This window comes from Diorhabda sublineata, chromosome 3, assembly GCF_026230105.1.
Source record: "Diorhabda sublineata isolate icDioSubl1.1 chromosome 3, icDioSubl1.1, whole genome shotgun sequence".
Lineage (NCBI taxonomy): Eukaryota > Metazoa > Arthropoda > Insecta > Coleoptera > Chrysomelidae > Diorhabda > Diorhabda sublineata.
This window is the reverse complement of record NC_079476.1, coordinates 23,001,615-23,022,496: the sequence shown is the minus strand read 5'-3', so window position 1 is coordinate 23,022,496 and position 20,882 is coordinate 23,001,615. Positions and strand designations below refer to the sequence as shown.

At 30.8% G+C, this 20,882-nt stretch overlaps 1 protein-coding gene across 18 annotated transcripts in view; it reads left to right on the top strand.

Annotated features, from left to right (window-relative positions):
- Window positions 1-20,882, top strand: part of LOC130441938 (uncharacterized) — a 247,460-nt gene that overhangs the window by 100,258 nt on the left and 126,320 nt on the right. For all 18 annotated transcript variants that reach the window (XM_056775827.1, XM_056775831.1, XM_056775833.1 and 15 more), the window contains 2 exons: window positions 6,870-7,074; window positions 19,803-19,962. In XM_056775827.1, coding sequence (XP_056631805.1) covers window positions 6,870-7,074; window positions 19,803-19,962 — 365 coding nt within the window. The remainder of the gene's footprint in view (window positions 1-6,869; window positions 7,075-19,802; window positions 19,963-20,882) is intronic.

Sequence of the window (20,882 nt, the reverse complement as noted above, 5' to 3'; positions counted from 1 at the left end):
GGCGTTAACCATATACATAAATAAGACGCATCATAACTTACTTGTAAACCAAATCATGTAATCTACATAGAAGTGACGTTGTAACGATTGCAGTTAAAATTTTAAAGAGCTCATTAAGGAGTAAAACATATCAAAATAAATGTGAGAAGTAACTTAATTATATAAATATTTACAGTAATTCAAATTCCACAGAATTCCTAGTATACAATCGATGTCTTGAGTATTGAACGTTCTAATTGTAAAAGCATGCGCGATTTTTATCAATTTTTGTAAAATGGATGAAATTATGATGGTATTTACATTGGTGCCAGATCTTTGATTTTTCTTGTAATTTCAATTAACGTTGTTTTTTGAATAGATGACTTTAAAAAATGTTTTTCATGTGATGTTTTCTTTGCCTTGTCATAACAAGAGTGGATTCGCGAGAGCGTGAAGTCTCAACAATAAAATTACTAAAAAATAAGTTTTGCAAAATAAAAGAGCAATGCTTTCATTAACTATTTCTAGATTAATTATAGTACATGACGGTTCCACACGTTCAGCATAAACCGTGTTCTTATAATCAGTTTCAAGATAATATTCATGTCACTTGTTCTCGGTTTCTTCAATCATTATTCACGTTTAATTAACAATTTTTTTTCTTCATATTCTCCCAACAACGAAATCAGTTATCTTGGTAGAAATATTGAATTTCGCTTATTATTAATAATCGTGACTACAGGGCAAGGTTCAATTTTATGGGCTGTATGTATTAGTTTAACAAAAAATACTGTTATTTTTGTATCTGAACTTAATAAACTAGGAATAATCTCAAATAATATATATCTTGAAAAAATTACTGTCTAATGAATTAGTAAAAGTTTCATGAATCTTCTACATTAAAGAATATATAAGATGACTTGTAGCAACTGAAAGCAAAACTTTAGATGACATTCTATGATTATTCTACCTTACAACCTCTAAATATAGCAGGTTTTGCTTTATTAAGAATGAATGAATGAACCAATTAAATATACACTATTCTCAAGTTCTAGAAGGCACATTTTTTACGTAAGATTGAGTTTGATATTATTCAGATATATTTTGTTTTTGGAACATTATTATTTCCTAAAAGTTCCAGTGTATTAGATACTTGAATTTGGAAATTGTCAAGTTAATTAAAGTGTATTTAGGAATAAATTTGAATATACGGGACCAGTTAAGCTCACTTTAATGAAAAAGCCCATATATTAATGTTTTGGGTGTAGTATTTTCTCAACCAAAGAGAATGTGGCTTGACCAGTATATACTACCAATTCGTGTTTCCTTAAGTACAAAAAGTGGCCTCATTAGAAACAAAACCCAATTTAAAATTTTGTATTTTTTCATTGGTATCACATCGAAATCATCATCAGACAAATCTTGAATCAACCATGTTTTATATGAATGAACACACCAATCTGGTTGAACTTTGCTGTAGACTACTCATAAGATTATTAATATTAAAAAAGGTCTTAATTCAATGTTTGAGCTAAAAATTAATAACATATTAAGATGATGTTTTGGCGATTTGTAGTTTCTCTATTGCAGTAATCGAGTCTCTTTGCTAATAATCCACTAGTTTTGACTCCCCGAATCTTTAAATAGTTTGGTTGAGTTACCTCTGAAAAACAGCTGGAAATTATATTGTCCTGAAGCTTATAATCATAACACAAATCATTATTTTCTAGACACACAACATTTAATGCAACTTTCAATAAATACATTAAAGATGACGTTAAAATTATCAATTATATCATTTAAGTATATGAAAATACTTTGCATTTCTTGAGAATAACAAAAATAAAAAATATATAGGATGGACGAATTGAAATAACAAGTTTATTATATAAATAGATGGTGGAATTATCTGATTATAAATACCACCATAATATTTCTTCCAAAATTCTATCTTACAAAAAATTATGAAAATAATGCAAGCAGTTTTCAAGAAAATTGAATCATTCTATATTTTTCTGTATATACCTAAATGAAGCATGCGACGAAAATATTTGTGTTACCGTGGAATGTTTATATCAATAGTATGTAAAAGTTTCCAGTTTCTAATTTTTGTTCAGATAATTAAGAATTCTGGAAAATCTGAAATTTAAAATACACTGCAATCATCTACAACGTACTTCTGTTCATTTCACTAATAATTAACCATTCATGTATAATTATCATTTCGCCGTTAGCCGTTAGCCATTTAACATTAACGTATGAAAGGTGTAGAATCCTCCAGACCGATTAAAAAACTTTCAATGATCTAAGAAAGATTTACTAATAAAACTATCAATCTGATGGCTCTTAAAATCAATGATACAGTTTATTAATATTTCAATCATCTTAAAAAATAGATTCATATCGAATAAGAACACTTCTTCAAAACTACTGTATTCGTCTTTAAAATCCATGGCCGATTTGTCTGTCCGACATTATTTTAGCATTGAGTAAATGATAAAACTATGAATATTCCCTCTTTCCAAATAGATTCAAACAAAACTTACTATAGGAGCCACATTTTATCTACCAATCACAAAGTACTTTTGCAGTAGGGGAAGGTTGCATTGTGAATCCAAAGATATCGAAGCTGCAGCAACAATTTGTAGCACATGCTTCGAATATAATGCTATAAATACAAGTTTGCACGTAACTTAATATTAAATTTAAATATAGACATAATCGATTGAACCGATTCATTCTAAATGACCCTTGAACAAACGACACATCTCGGTAAGAAACTCCTCTTATTTATTGGGGTCGTAAGGTCTTATTTTTTATACCTAAAAGAGTTTAATTGATATATTTGGATATCCAATTTAGGATAGTGGTAAAAGTAGCAAACTATCTGATAGATTAGATCCATTATCTAAAACTATCCGTAATCGAGATCTTGTTATTCTTTTATGGAGCAGCTGACTTCTTAGTTGATGATTTTTTCTCTTCTTCTTGGTGTCTTCACTGCTCGTCGCGATCTGTATTTACATATTGGATATATAACGTAATCATTTCCGTTGCCAGCGTCAGTTGTCTCATATAAATATTGCAGAAGTAACTAGTAGACCTGTACCTTGAGTGTATCAAGTTAAATGTTGATGTAATTTTCTTTTGAAAACAATCTATTAATTTCAACGAGGAATAAATATGAAACATTTTAGTTTTTTTGGATCCTGATAAATGAATTAATATTACGATTATACTACTTTGGCTATAATTAAAATATTATCGAAATGTCGTAATTGGTCCTAGAGTACCCTACACTATTCATTAATTTGTGCTAAATTGGTTGAAGTTAACTATTTCGCTGACTGTAGGTCGATGTTGTGATGTAAGAATAATATATAAAATGTAAGTTCTAACAGTATTTAGTTGAAGCAGTGAAGAAGTATGTTTCAAAAACGGCGAATAATGATTACAATGTAGTATAAGTACAAATTCATCACTGGATTTTTTAAGACTCTTCGATGTAAACAGTATGAGTGCCCAATAAAATTTCAGTTATACTAATAAACTAACGTTTCATTTTTTTAAAATCACCAATATTGATATTTGGCTACAACATTTAGAAAAAACATTACAGTTATATATCAAAGAAGTAAATTAGCGTCTAATAAAATAAAATAAAAAATAACCCAGTAACTTTCTAAACAGATAATTCTGTCTGATTTCTAGCTTTTCGATAATTTTAGTAAAAGTGCATTGACAGATGGGACAATTAATCAAATTTAACTTTATTTCGAGTTAAGGTCGAGTTAAGTTTCGAGTTAATGAAAAGTTATTTTACGACTTTCGAAATATTAGTGAAGTTATGGTACGGTCAAATTACATATGCAAGATTGCAAAAGCTCCCATTATGCTGAAAATATTTTTTTAAGCGAAAGCTGGCGAAGTTTTGTCAAAAACTTGGACAAGACAAAAATTGTATACTTTATAATTATCTACAAATAAATTGTCTCGACACTGTTTTGTTTGTTTTTTGAGATAAAATAATTTTTTATTGTGATATTTCGATATGCCTATTTCACAGAGAAGGAATCCATAATCGTATAACACTTTTCTTGTTTCTGTTCTTTTTCCTCTTGTAATAAGAGCGATATCTTCTTGATAATATAGTATGAATACTATTTAGGTGGCTTTTGAACATTTGGATACAACTGTCTTCTTGAAAATTGGTACATGCTGGTGAAAAATGTAACTTCTATAATTACATCCGAGAATTTTTAACTCGCAGGTGTTGGTAAATTCTAGACTGATTCAAGCAGAAGCAATTATGGATGAAGAAAAAAGCGAATTTCATTGCTGATTCCACTTTTGTAATAGAATTACTTATTTCGAAAATTACTACATATTCTAGTTAATCTTGTTTCGCAAACAAGTTGAGACTTTAAAATATTCCTTCTTCATCACAACCTAGTCGGTTTTAATTAGCGAGTTTTTGGCAATTAAAGTATTTCTAGGTCCCAAGGTTGTTCTCGAAAATAAAAAAGAGCGAAACGTTTATATATTGCACTTAATCCTGAAAAGACCACGACAAAACAGACGAAAACAATTACAAAGGAAGACTTCCAGTAATGGAATATATTGCCAGTCCAACGGCAGTGTTTTGGAAGAAGTTAATTGAAAAGTTATCTTACCAGTTCTTACAATTTCTTGTAAGAAAAAGTATTGAGACAATCTTTGTAGATAATTGAATGATCCACATGTTTTGCATAGACTAATTTCATAATAAAACTAATCTTTTGGCGGTAAAACATGAAAAATAGAGAAAACAAAAATTTTCATATAATTTGACCAGACTATTAACTGACATTTGCACTTGTAAAGTCCCAATAGATATTTTAATTCAGCCAGATTATCCAATAATTTCTTATCTTTTATAACCGAATTCTTTTTTCAATTTTGATTTGACTCATAACTGTGGCTTTTGAAATTTGGAGAGGATTTAAATTTAAATTTCTTAGCTTATTCTCAAATTCCTTGTGCCTAGAAATTATGATTTATTTCATATAGACGTTTTTGATTTTGATTTTGTTTCACTTTAAGCATTTACTGGATATAAGAGATTCTGTGAAAATTAATTCATCTCCTTCCAAATATTTCCATTCAAGACGCTAACAAAATGACTTTTTTTACTTCCCTTCGCCAATTTCTTCTCTAATTTTTTCAGTAGATCTTCCGAAGTCGTTACAGTCATCTTCAGATATTCGACATTCTCAATCAATGCTACACCCAATGCTCTACTCGGCTTTGATTTGTACAGTTTTGCTGGTTAATATCCAATCTGCTTCCTCAAATACTGCAAAAATTATTTTTTGGATCTTATTCGTCATGTGCATATGTTGAGAGTTATTGTTAGAAATCTCATCTTGCTTCATAGTATTTTGACGTATTTCAGCTTCAGCTACCCCGTTGTTTTGTTTTTTGTCCCATACACAGCTTATTTCAAAGTTCATATTTAATTAACGCTTGATTTTGCTGGATCGAGTCATTGGCATGAGCGGTAAGCTCAAGCTCCCCCATTTTCTTTTTGCTTTAGCCCAGTTGTGTTAGAAATCCTTTAAGGAGAAATATATAAGATGAAAATATATCTACTCCTTCTTTTTTCATCTCATTTTTATTACTTACACTGGTTTCACATTACATTCAATGTTGTCATCTTGTATATACATATTTTTTACATTCTAGTTTATTTTTGAGTTTGAGAGTCTTAAATTCCTTGTTGACTATTTGAAATACTATTGTTTTCTTATTCATTTTGTTCTCTAAAACCGTAGCTGTATTCATATTGAAGTCCATTTTAAATATCGGTATCATAGTTAATGTCTACATCTTCTTTATGAATACCTTTTTTATTTTTTAATAATGGATAACTTCATATTAACTAAATGTTGTAGCCAAAATCTGACAAAAACAAAGCACGGTTCGCAGATGTTCTCGCGAAAACTTTTACAGATTATCAACTATTTTATTGGGTAATCTGCTCAAAGAAAATGTCAAATTACATCACACCATCATTCCATTTCATTTATTTACTTTTTTTTGCACGCCACACAGCTATTTGTATTTATGTTCGCTGTCGAGCCTTGCTTTGTGTCACACCCTTCTTCCTTATCCTTTCTTCCTTCATTTGCTACTTTGCTGTGTTTCTCTTTTTAAGGTAAGTATACGCTTGTGCTGTTCTAGTGTCTATCATTTCATATATTTTTTATTACTGCACATAAAAAGGTAAATAAATGTTTTGCTTCCACGGTTATCAATTTGAAAACTTTCTCTATTTCGGCTTCTAAGAAAAAATCAAAAATGTACAAAACCAAGCCAGACTTTTTAAAGATTCAAGTAGAATATATTAAGCGGGGGCAAACACAACCCTTTAATATATCAAATTGAATTGATATTTCTTGTACCAAACATCTTGCAATGAATTTGATGGAAAGTGAATCATTCTATTAAATTTTCGAAATGAACATTATTTGAAAAATAATCATAAAGTCTACTTTCGAAATTTTTCTCTAATATGTCTTCCTCGAGCTCTAAACATGTAGAATTTTTTGAAAAATATGCGAAATAGATGTTACAGTCGTCCGGGGTCTCAAAAGAGATGTTCGCAGAAAATTACGCCTAATTGAGAACCACGATCCCCTCCATTCAATTTATGTTATCAACTTTGTTAGTTACCAAACCGTTAATTATAACAAATAAAAAAAAATCATTAAATATACCTATTATAAAAATATTCGTTTAATCCTCGGGACATTCGCTAACGATAATTCATCTTCTAGTTAATTTGTTGATATTAAATAAATAAATCTACAAAAAGTACCCCCTATTGCAAACGCAAAATTTCTCTTTAGGCTCAACCAATAGATCCTGAACTAACGGCAAAACTTCTCGGACATGGCGTAGCTGTTTCTCCAGTTGTAACGGTGGAACCGAGAAGAAGGAAATTCCACAAAGCCATCACATTAAGTATGCCTGCTCCTCGTGCTCATTCTCAAGGGATGATAAATCAATATTCTGGATCTGCTCCCACATTGAGACTTCTATGTTCAATAACCGGTAAGTATCACAAGGGGAATAATTTATTTAATATATAAATAAATGACAAAAGGGGATTTGGGCTCTTGAATTTAAGAGATAGATAATGAATGAATATCACACACAATTCTGTTCCATATAATTGAAGTAAATTTCAGTGAATTTTCTTAAATCGCGTCTCATTTGAAGTATTCATTTGAAAAATTACTCAAATCTACATTAATTAGAACAATCCTTGACATAAATACTTTTAATTCAATACGATGACGTCCTAACCTGTTACCTACGTTCAAAAAATTCTTTTTTGACTCATTCATAATTAAACATTTATTTTATTTCAAAATGCCTATGAATATCAAAGTCTTTCAAAACAGCCCCGCAGTCAAGTTTCTTTTTAAATGAGAGAGACAAAGAATTTGTGATACGTTTTTGAAGATAAAAGTTTAATCTTAGATAGCTTCGTGATAGAGATGGTCCTGATATAGGAAAAAACTTCCTCTGCAGAGATAAGGAATTGTGGCTTTTTTGGCGTATGATTTTTATTTAGGGGAGCCTTCACTGTGTTTATCAGCTATCGTGGATGAATTGAAATTTGTAGCATTTATAAATTAATAAATAAAACAAAATAAAATGGCTCCATGAAACCAACCGTGGTTGGTAGCGGGTGGCTACAACGGATATATTACTCCCTACCGTCGGCCATTTGACTGATGATAGGGTCCACCAGGTTACAGAAAAACCATAAAAAACCTGCAATACGGACGAGTGGAAGGGTTGGTTTGGAAATACATTTAATAGCCTTAGAGGAATCATCGAGGAAAGCTATAAAATTTTTGATAGCCGAATGGAAGGACGGGGATCAATTGAATGTATTTCCAAACGTCCTGAAAAAGAGAACTATCGTGTTTTCTTATATATTTTGATATAGATATAAGCTACAGGGTTATATTTAACTTGGTGCAATTCAAGAATCACTTGTACCGAAATATAGACGTCAACGTTTTGAAAACAGTGAACAAACTAATGTTCTTTTTTTATATTATTATCAGATAAATGCCGTCACTACCTATTGAAAAAAATATTTCAAATCCAATATACTGATTATAAGAAGAAAAATAAACCAAAAACGCAGCATCTAAAGGACAGTTACATGATTTTTCATAAATAAATTTCCATTGATGTAAATAGGCTTTGATAAAATTATCAAATGACCCGCAAACCTGAAAAAATTGGTCGTACCTGCTTTAAACTTCTCTTCAGAATATGATCCTCTGAAGACATGATAATTTGGTTATTACTTCATTATTATAATTATTCCAAAAGTTACTACTGAAAATTTTTGACATAATTCATATTCATTTTCGTTCAATAGACTTGATTGAAATAATCAAGTCTTATAATATAAGACAATAATCCTCCATTTTGTATCCTAAATTAGCTGACGCGCACAAGATGGTTACAATCTGTGACTTTAAATGAAAATGTTGACTCTATTTTAGCTTGACTTTGTAATGCAAGCTATTTATTCATTATCTTCTCTTACTTCGATAAGTGGATTATCAAATTTATAATAACATGTCTGATAGAGTTTATATCAAAAAGAATATTTGAATAGTGTCTCGTTCGATACCTTATACATCAATTTATATAATGGGACAAGTAATTGATGGAAGAAATTATATCTAATGAAAGAATGATGAACAAACATCGTTAAATATACTGATTTTGAAAGTATTAATATTAAAATGAAACTATATGTGGCCAATATTGTGCAAACTGTATTATAGGCAGCAGAGAATAATAAGTAATAATAATAATAACGGATAGGATACAAAAGGATGATATTAAAAAAGTAGTGCTCATGATCTATCACAATTTCAATTATGATCATGAAGATCCTATAATTTCACTTTCAATAGATACAGTTTGTATAGAAAAAGTTTTATATTTTTATAGATTTTTCTGTTATTAGTTATAACAATCAAATGTTTCACATTTCATTAGTGAAAGGTATTTATTGTGATACAGTACATAAACATTTAACTATATTTAAGAAACAGGAAAAAAATATTCTCATAATTAGAGATTACGGTAATAGAAGAAAAATTTATGACCTTGTTGAAGAAGGAGATTTAACTAAAACTCCCACTAAAACCGGTCGTCCAAATCTCTTAAATAATTATAGAGAATAATTGAGCGTTATTTCAATTTTTCCATTTGAAACTATATTACAATACAGAATCCTTTTGTAACATTATTAAGAAGAATAAGTTTCGTTCTTACAAAGGAAAGCTAGATGATCGTCGCAGCAGAAAGGAATGCAATAGATAGACAGGATGGTTTATCATCAAACTTTAATGTTGTTGTTCGAAATTACTTTAATGAAGTTTTCAAATATATATAAACATTTGAGGAAAATATATAGTAAAGTGATCTACTAGATCCCCTAATTCATCATATCCGCACTATTTTCCAGGAATATCTAATAAACATTTTGAACAAAATAAAACCTGATAATCGGGAATATTTTTTTGAACCTAACAAAAATCTAAGTTACGTTATTTCGTGGACACACTGCATATAGGACAGATTCACAGAATTTAAATTGGCAATGATGATTCATTATGGATGAATTCAATCCAGAACAAGTTTGTTTTTAATCACCGTAATGGTTCTGTTTATCATTTCTTTGGTGTACTTAATGGTCCTTCGGGGTGACTAATTCAAATAAAAATGATAATGTACACCACGTGTCATGCCAAAGAGTACGCACTCAAGAAGCTGTAGCCGCCCTATAACGAAGCATTGAAGAAGATTCTAATCAATAAACTTGCCGCAAATCTCATGTATTGGAGTGATTTTCCGTTTAATGGAAAATTTTACGACAGTAAAGCTCAAAAGCTTTAAAGATTCAAATGATTATCGTATGTGCCACTAATTCGGCTAATGAGCTGAGGCAATAATTGCTGTTAATAGTGAATTTTGAACCTTTGGCGAAAGAATAATTCCCGTGAAGATCCAGTTAATTGAACACCTACAAATTCAAAGAATTGCGCCTTCTACGAGCTAGCCATTGGGGTCGCATGCCCGAAATCAACTTTGAACACGTCATGCTTTGTTCTATTTTCTATTTTTATATGACATAAATTTGTGTAACTGTAGAAAAAGTACCCCTCATAATTATTTTAGTTAACTTAACTCGAGAATTATTCCTTTGTTCATAAATAAATCCAATTCACATGTCAACCGAACAAATATTCATTATAAAAGAAAATAATTCTACTGCTTGACCCATGATATAATTGAATTAATCAGACTTAAATTTCGATAAAACAAAATTTATTCTTATTGCTTATAAACTCTCATGAAAATAAAAACTATCCTTTCCAAACAAACAGTATAACAAATCCCCAAATATTTTCTTTATTATTTTCGTTATTTTTCTTTCTGTTATCATCAAACAAATTATTGTCTTGATGTTGTGTTGTGCCCTGTATTTTTTGTAAATTGTTTTTGTCGTTAAGGGGTTGGCAAGCTTTTGTTACAAGCGGTAGATGAGTGAAATAGTAGGATAGATTTGTAGATCTTAATAAGTATTTTTTAGAATAGACATTTTTCATAGTATAGTTTACTTACCAGGCCTGTTCTGTAAATTGTAAATTGCGATTCAATTAGCAAAGGAGAGTAGTTTTGTAGGACATTAACAATTAAACAATTTATAGGAATACATTATATTTATATTTCCAGTGGTGGATTTACCAGCAAGTTGAGTGGGCTGTAACCTGGGGCGATAATTTTAAAAGGGAGGCAAATTTTAGAGTCAAAATTAACAAGATTTCATATGACAATATAATTAACGATTTTGCAAATTCAAATGCCGCCAAAACTGTATTGTAAGACTTTTTAATAAAACTTAAACTGTACATGATTGGAATGTTATTTGCTCAAATCGAGGATCTTACATCTCCAATTTTATTGATAATGCAATTTAGATAACTAAGTTATCGAATTGCAGAGGTCTGCAGAAACAAATAAATAGCCTACAGACGTCAAATCGGTAAATCCGCCACTGACTGTTTCAAGACTGTGGAAAATTTATCCAAAAACTGGCCTGGACTTCTATCGGATAAGTGACATTTGACATTTTTAATGATTGTCTTAAGCACTAAAAGTAGATGTTTTTACATTGATGTCAGAACAATATTGCTAATACCAACATCAAAAATATTCAAAACTTTTTCTTTCCTTTTTTTACAGTGTTCCGTTTTGTGGGTGAGCCCGAAACCTCGCGGTATAATTTTATAAATTTATTAAACGTAAATTCCGGTTCACCTAAGTCCTCTTTTTTTTTCTTCCTTCCATAAAAGTTCTAACGACTGTTCCTTCTTCAATATCTTTCCTCGTCCTGGCTCTAAACTATCTGTCCGCCTCTTTCGTGGTCGACTTTTACACCGTGTTCCAATTGGAGATCTATCCCTTGCTATTTTCACCAGTCTATCGTCTCTCGTAAGCTTAATACGTTGGTTGATGTTTTCGTTTCTTTCTCGGTCTAATAATATTTTTCCAGATATTTTATTTCAGTGGTCTCGTTTTGATGCTTCCTTTTTGATGTTTTTGTTCCTGTTTCTTATATCCAGATCAATATAAGTCTGATTGTCGATTTGTAAATACATATCTTAGTTTCTTGTTTTAGTTGTTTGTTCCGCCATTCTACTGAAGACATCCCGCGATCTTATTTACTCCAGGTACTTGTCTTCGTACCTTGTCTTATACGTCACCATAACTGGTTATGTCAATTCCGGTTCATCCGAATCGATTTCTGTAAATTAAATATTTCTGGAAATAGTTCTGTTGCATCAAGATAAAAGTGGTAATTTCGACATAACTGAATTGAAAAAAAATCACGCCAGATGGCGCCATATAGATATATTAACCAAATTTTAGACAAATCTACTCTCAGTTGTAATAAATGATTTACAGAACCAACCTATGAGCATGTATATATGCTTAAACATATAGTTAAAATATTTAATTGAAGATAGGTGTAGTCAGCTAATCCATGTACAGACAAAAATTAAAATGACAATTTTCCGCGGAACATAAAAGTAAATCGAGATATACCTAAACTCAGGGACAGAGTTTGCCAGCCTCGTGCTTTGTGTTTTCAATCAAACTAATGACGTCATTGTGACGTCACAAACAAAATGACTTCAGGCAATACAATCATATTTAAATAGTAGTTCAAAGGTCAAAAATAAACGTTGTTAGAGAAATTCAATGTTGAATAGCATCAGAGTTTATTGAAAAATAGGGAAATCATTTTAAATTGACTCCATACAGAATTGTAAATTATATAACTTGCTACATTCTATAACTCACTTTATACATTCGAAGTTATTAATTTGCCATTGACGGATTGTACCCCGAAGAATTTTTTTCGAATTCTATATCAAACTAGATATTTTGAACATGTCCATAACTGTTTGCAATTGGGATTGTTCTAATAATGAATAAAAAAAATCGTTCCTGATTCATAGCTGGTTCTAAGCATATTTTTCAATTACTCTTGCATAACAAATTTATGACGTATCAATCACATGTCAGCCGGACAGATCCCAGCTCAAAGTGGAAGCTCCTATTCCTTCTCTCTCCGATTGCGAGATTCGATCGTTGATGAAATTCTTGAATGCACGAAGTAATACATGAAACACTGCAGAAATTACGACGTATAGTTCATAACAAGGAACGAGGAATGCTTACTGCAGGTGTTGGGGTCCTCCACAGCAGTAGCAGTTGGGATGAAATTTAGCTGATAACTGTCCAATCATCCACCGTACAGTCCCTATATTGCATTCCTGTCCTACGGTGACAATTTTGTCAATGAGAGCTGAAAACGTGTGTCGCACGCTGTTTCTAATCGAAGGCGATAGTACGAAAGTTGATTCTACGATTTCCGGTGATGTTGAAAAAAAGAAGACTCATTTCTTCACTTGTTATCAATATTCAAAAAAATTAAAATACTTTCTGCGTTTCCATTCAATACTCCATTGCTTCAGCTCTTTCGTAATAATGCTCCAGTTTTATTAGTTCAGCAGCGCCCCCGCAAGAATCCCGCACATCATAATAAAAAAACATTCCTAGGCAGCCGATAACTCATTTGAAGTTATCGTTTATAGTTTCCTGATGAAAATTCAGAAGCTGCTTTGATTTCCATTGAATAGAGCTCAAATTTTATAAAAGATAGAAGGCTTCCAAAAGATGTCGTTAGGAAAAAGGAGTTTTTATTTTTTTATGTAAAATGCAAGCACAAGGGGATACTAGTGCACTAGAGTAGTTAGAGCGGTGCCTGTAGGTATAGATCTTCAACTTCTGTAGGTTGTAGTGCTTTGGAAAGACGTGCTTTGGTAGGTGATTCCACAGGCCCTGTACTTCTACAGGGAGTAATTCCGGAAAATGTATGCTTTGAGCATCTACAGGTGAAATCGGTGCTCATGAGCCTGTCGAGTAGGTCTCCTGTTCTAGTAGGGATTATGTTGGATAGCTGCCGTGATAATAACGGTAAAACATGTCAGCGACCTTTCTTGTAAACTAAGGTACAAGAAATTGTTAATGAAATCACAGCAATAGTCTCATTTATTGAACATTGACACTGCTTTAAAGGATAAAGTATTTTTTTATGTTGTCCTATCTGAATTTAGAATATAGATAAAAGTATTAAAAACCTTTCTGGAGAAATTGATATCAAAAACACATGAATTTCAAAAATAGACATTTACGATTCCATAATGGAATCATTTCGAAAAGTAATTTTTTTCAATAATCATGTAATTGGAGATTACATATAGTCATTAGATCTAATTTATTTAGGGTGTGAGTTGAATTATTTATAATTTTTTATTGGAGTCGTTAGATTGCAAAAGTAAAATTTTCATAATGACGTCATGATGTCACTTTTCTGGTAAAAACTAATGCGCAATTGTTGAAAATTTTCACGTGCGTACCCAGGGGTGTTTCGGAAAAGATCTCTCAAAGGTAACTAACTGAAAATTTTGTGGGCTGCCCCCCTTTTAGAATGTCTTATCTTAATCATTTTATTTGTTAGGTATTTTTGAGAAATGAATGTACGCAGTTATTGGAAATACGAAATATAATTGATATCTAATATTTGCTTGAATTGAAACGGTATTCGTTCTAGAAGTATATTATTTCATTTTAGCATGACCATCGAAATCTGATTAATCAAGTTCTATAGGAATTTCCTCTATTGCTAAACTGAAAATTTTGATTTTGAATATGTTGTTCTTAGAGGTGATCTATACATTACTTGAAATAATCAGATAAACACTGTAAATATTCCCTAAAACTGTGTATCTTCACTTCGATATTTTGAATCTATGAATTCATATATATATTTTATTTTGCCTCTAGTCGTAACTTTTATGTTATTTTACAAACAGATGATAAAAATCACGAAAACACAAATTGCAATATTCACCTTCTAGATTTGCTGCATTTGTTCGTTACAATATTTTTTATTTTATGTTTTTTTTGACCCTCCTTCGTTAGATCAGTCGTTTAAATTGAAACTATAAGTGAATCGACAGAGACTACACTAAGTTAGTTGCCATTCGACTGGTCTTTTCTGAAACATTTAAACTGAATGCTTTGCTTATGCTGCTTTTGACCACTGCATCGCTTCACTTAGTCAAAAGAAAAAATATGGATGGCCTTAGTGAATGTTCAAAAATGCTTTTAGCTTTTTATGCTACGTTATTATGATCTCTTATGTTAAAGATTCCTTCGAAATTATCACTGAACAATTTAAGAAAAGTGTAAAATATTTCATATTGTATTTCCACTCGTTTTGTATAAAAAATTAGCAACTAAACTAGAATTTTCTGTTATATAAATATCAATTACAGAAAAAATGTTGGAGGTGTCTAATGAAAGATAAAATTTACTTTAAAAGACTGTGTTCACTTTTACTTAGCAATGAATCTATGAAAAACTTGGCGGAGGCTGTAAACTCCTCGATTGTTTTGTTTCAAGCCTCAATTTGTTTTTTCCCACTTTTCACTATGCTTCAAGTTCTTCTCGATTACATGACACCTTAAGCTGCGAAATCAGCTGATCGTATTTATCCACGATGTAATAGAATAGAAAGAATCATATCATATGGCTATGACCTATTCACTTCGTTCAGTTTCAGAATCCGGTTTACTTTCATAACATTTAGGGGTTAATTCAATCATAGTTTCCGTAATCCCTTGTACGATGGAGCGAAATAAAGCGACACAAAAAGTTGATAATTTAGAGAAAATGAAATTAGACCAGAATACTGATTGAGATAGATCCTTGCTACAGTTATATAAACTGTATCATTTACAACAAAACATGCAACACAAATGATAATGGGAGAGAGGTATCTTTTACTTAGTGCGATGTTTGTTGAAGATAACTTTTATGGCTTTCTGGAGCGAATGTAGCGATTCATAATGAACCAAAGAAATTGAAGAGAGAAGGGATGCATCAAATCAAATCAAATAAAAACCCAAGTTAAATATTTCTCAGTAGTATATAAGAAAAATAACCCTCGACATTGAAGAAATAATAATTTTAGTAACTAATAGTGATCTAAATGGGAGAATGCCACATTGAAAGCACTCTCAAAAGAAAATCAAAAGAAAACAAGTATGAAGACGTAGTAGCCGATGGTACTAGAATAACAATATGCCTTAAAAATTCAATTTTGCGAACAAACACACCCGAATAAAATAAAAGGTACGTACACTACTTAAAAGAGGCCATACATGGCAAAGCCAAGAAGATTTCTGAAGATTGTAGATTGAAGAACATGTAGGGGGATGATCTATGAATATGGATACTGAATCGAATGATCCAGTGGAACATGCATTAAGAAAACGGGCTGGGAGCACAGCTCGAATACAATTGCAAATAACTAATAACGAAATGAATACAATATTTACTAATAGATATTATTAAGATTCGCATAGCTGGGCGCGATAACAATCGATGGTTTGAACGTCATCCGGCATTTAATTTGTATATTATACTTCATTTTGGACGATATGAAATATAACAGCAATTCACTTTTCGTTTCTTTCAATATCTCAAATTGTTATTTCGTGTTATCGGTTTTCAATCAACACTATATAAAAATGGAGAGTTAGTCTTCAATAATACAAGGTCTATATTCAATTGAAGATTTTCAGGTGATATTTGAGTCACTTTACAAGGGATTGTTTGAGGATAATATTTTTCCATGGCTGCTATCTAAATCAGTTTTAAATTGACTAAATATATGTGAAGCACTCGTCAATAGGTTAGATAAATATACTACAAGTACCACAAGGGTTACGGAAGTAAGAACAGTCTAATCTACGATGGCTATTCAGAAAGTAATGAACGTTTTAGAATAAAAAAAAAAGTGGAAGACAAAAATTATAACCTACAAGTGAAAGAGTTACTAAAAGTCTAATTTTCTACACAAACTAAGGCAGATATAATAGCGATGGTCAAGCTTTGAAATTTCTTCGTCAAAAAATGTTGACACCTGCGATCTCAGCGACTCCACGACACCTACCGGTAGTTGTTTGTCGCTGTATTGGCCCATATTAAATACTACAGATATGCGAAACGCCGTTGGGGACCTAGGGCACTTAAATCATTTAAGTCAAGGTTGAGTCTTCAGTCTCTTACTTTGGGTATCTTTCTCATTATTTCGTTTCTCTATCTATCTGAGACATCTGTATTATTTAATCTGAGGTATTGCTAACCAGTTCTTTATTTAGGAAAATTTGTGAAAATCGCAAAGTACAAGATTGGATAACGATCCATTTGAATAATTTAACGAATTATTGAGTATGGTTTGTTGTATGAGGTCGGGCATCCTATCTGCAGTTTATTCATCAAATTCTTAGTAATTTGTATAATTAAAGAAATTAAGATGGTTTTTAATAAAAAAATTAAATTCTTACTTAAAATTTGGCGGTAAACACCTACCAGGAACGCTTTATATCATCATTATTTTCAATTATCTATCAACTATTTATTTTTCGAATAGCATAAGATTTTAGTTGCTAATTTTTTAGTCGTAACTGATTTTTTTCGATACCTTCTCAAATATTTGATAATCGTATTTATAAAAACTTAATTTTAACAAAGGAAACCTACTGCTTATGATTATCGCTTGGGTGAGCGGTGTGTTCACATTTTAGTACCTCTGTAGTTGCACAATGGTTTTGGAATTATGTTAAAAAATAGTTTGAATGTCATTTTTAGAAATCATTCAAATTGAATGTTCAAAGTAAACTTAGAACTAATATGTGAATTAAAATATTTGATATGATAAGGTTGATGTTAATATTGAACCACAAAATATATGAAAAAACTCTAAGTAAGTTTTTAAATGATAGATAGATGATGGTTTCTTTTTGACATATCATATATTACCAATATTACCCGATGGCGTCTTATTCCAAAAACTGGGATTTGAACACAATATTCAAAAAAATTTTTAACAAAAGTCATAATTACGCCATAAATTTTTGTTACGTCCATTTTCTCCGACCTTTTATAATATATATATATATATATATATATATATATATATATATATATATATATATATATATATATATATATATATATATATATATATATATATCAACAGAACATTCGAATTCTACTTTTACTTTTAAAAACAAACAAAAAAACAAAACACAAATAAATATTGATTCAAAAGTAGATAGTGTTTATGAAAGGTAGAATTTTCTATCGCTGGACGATGCCTCAAGTTCAAAGAAAGACATTTTAATAGTTCAATTATCATATTCTATGAAACCATAAAGTTCATAATACATCGTAGCATTTGAATAAATGGTTACATGTTAATGTAAATTATTATTATTGAAATATAATAAAGTCGACGCTAATTTTTGTCCCCATTGTAGAATACGAATACAACCGCATGATAAAAAATATAGAATGTACGTAACGATCATTCCACAATAGCATGTAATTTTTTAGATCAAATTGTTATCGAAAATAATGACCCATTTCCATTTCAATTAAGATTAGTGAGATACGAGAAAGTAGAGCTTTACCGGGAAATGCCGTCGATATTTGAGTAGATTTCAATCGATTATTACATAATTCTATGTGGGCAATTCCGAGAAGCGTCCATATTATCAGTTCATCCTTCAGCACCCCCTAGCCACAGTAAATAATTTGTTGTTTCCAATATATCACCTTAAGATCTTAAATTACTTTAAAATCTTAAGTTACTTTGCGCATGGTATATTAATGAGTTTCACTTGATTGATTCTAGGCTATCAAAATATATTTTTTGATAAAGATCGAAATAGGTCGAACCATTTTTCACCCCATTATTTTCTATTGAAAAGGAACTAAACATATAAGATGTTTTTTATTAATTTTAAATTTTAATAAAGATTTAAAGAATTAATATCTTATTGAAGTTTGAAAATATATTCTAACTTAATTCTACTACCAATAATAAACTTTTTTCTGTCCCTACCTTGGAGTTAAATTCAAGTGAACTACTATATTAATTGCCCAATTAAAAAACGTATTTATAAAGTGCAATATTATTTGATCCCTTCGAAATTCAGATACTAATATTTTCTTAAAAGGGTAAATATCAATTTTATCAAGAGAAAAAAAACTCTTCATTCCAAATTTATACCAAAAAACGCACTCTCCATCGCGGCATCAACTCCCAATATTTCCATACACAAAGCATTGCAATTTGCTCCCATTTATGAAGTAACTATGAGGATATTTTGGATTTGACGAATTTATTTCTAACCCTTTCAACTGATTTCTCAATTTGGAAAACATTTGAGGTCTTCAAAATTCAACTCAAAATTGTGTCACGAGATTGCGGATTCACTTCCAAGCAAACAACAAAGGAAAGATATGAAAAATTGGGTTCGATGTATAGATGCAGTTAAATATCATAATTCGAATTCTTGAATGGAAATTCGTCCTCCTTCTAATAACATTAGACGTATTCTTTTACATTTCAAAGATACTTTCGTTTACTGAGTTTGTGAGGGTCAAGTTTTCTCTGGAACACCGCCTATATATCAATAAAGTGTTCAATAAAATAATTAACTAAGGACTTTTAGTACTCATCATCCCTTTTGAATTATAAAAAAGAAAGTTTTTTTAAGCTCACCAAGACCAATTTTTTCCTTAGATCTGCTCGGTTTGTCATAATTTCCATTGGTATATATTTGATGAAGAGTATCACCTCATTCTTCATTACAGTAAAACTTTTGGTCAGGTTTATGAAATATTTCTCTTCCTTTTCACGCAAATTTAGCAAAAAATTACACTGAAACATTATTAACAAAAATTCTGATAATTATTGTGTATTATTTGATTGTGTTAATTGATAAAGGCACAACATTCTTTCTCATGAAATGCTCTCAAATAATTGTTGATTATAAATATCCAATGAAGAAGGTATAATGGGGGTTTTCAGGTTAACTTTAGATTTAATTTTACCAATCATGTTCTAAGAAATGGGTTTTTATTCTCTTGGAACCGCATGATTCTATAATTAAAGTAACAAATACCCAAATGTACAAATCATAATACAAATTTTCAAATTTGAAAATCTGCATATTTTCGTGGAATGATTGACGTATCTAACAGATGAAATACGAATTATTTTAACGTGACTTTTCCATTTTCTTCAGGTGGAACAACAAGAGCGCAGTGGGAAGACGTAACTGGATCCACACCCTTAACATTCGTCAATGATTGCGTATCCTTTACAACAACCGTATCAGCTAGATTTTGGCTGATGGATTGTAGAAACATAGGAGATGCCACGAAAATGGCAACAGAATTATATAAGTAAGTATACCATGATTAGAAATACAATTAAAATCTTGCAAATCGGCTCATGCACCATTCCGAGAAGAAATTCAAACTTGTGCTTAAGACTTAAAGTACTTTCAATACAGGAAATTCTATCTAGCATAACTTATTATAATTTTCATTTTACATATCATTTTGCTGATCTACTTCTACTAGGTGGGCAAAGCTTGTCAACCGTTGGTTTTCCACTATAATTTGTCTCAAGAAAAACAAACTTTACATTTAATTTATTTAATTTGTAATTGTAAGAAAATTGATGCCCGATTTATTTCATTTTCCATTACACCTGCCAAAACCAAAAGTACTGAGGACTTGAAGAGTTTGAGGCTTCTTCTACAAATATCCTAGAATAGTTGAATGTAGCGATCTTGTCAACCTGGACAAATCAACAAATTAGTAGTGCAACCTGAATCTAGGTTGTAGGTCGTGCATTGTGCGCCTTGGCTGTTTCTTAGTGCAACCACATGCTCTCTACATCTAGTTCGTTCAGCTTATGGTAACCGTAAATGCAATACCTGAAATGTTCTAACCGGCTTCATGTACAAAGAAATAAGCTAATCATTCCAATCAACCAAAGATATACTGCTGACTGTTCTGAGCTATTAATTTTTGATAGATGAAAATGTTTTTGGACTGAAATTGTATATTTTATGCAAGTTGTGGGGTTGATTGTGAGAACATTGCTCTTTCCATTATGCCCAAAACGATAAGAGTTTGGTATAAAGTAATATTCGTGTAAACTGTTAATAGCAATGCTTCACCACCCTCCACAATGCGACCAGTAAGTGAAAGAATGAATATGTTTAGAATCCAGACTATTCTCAAGAAGTACAATGTATACAGGTCGAGTCTAGTCATAAATTTCTTAGAATTTTTCAACGTAACTGTTCTCTATT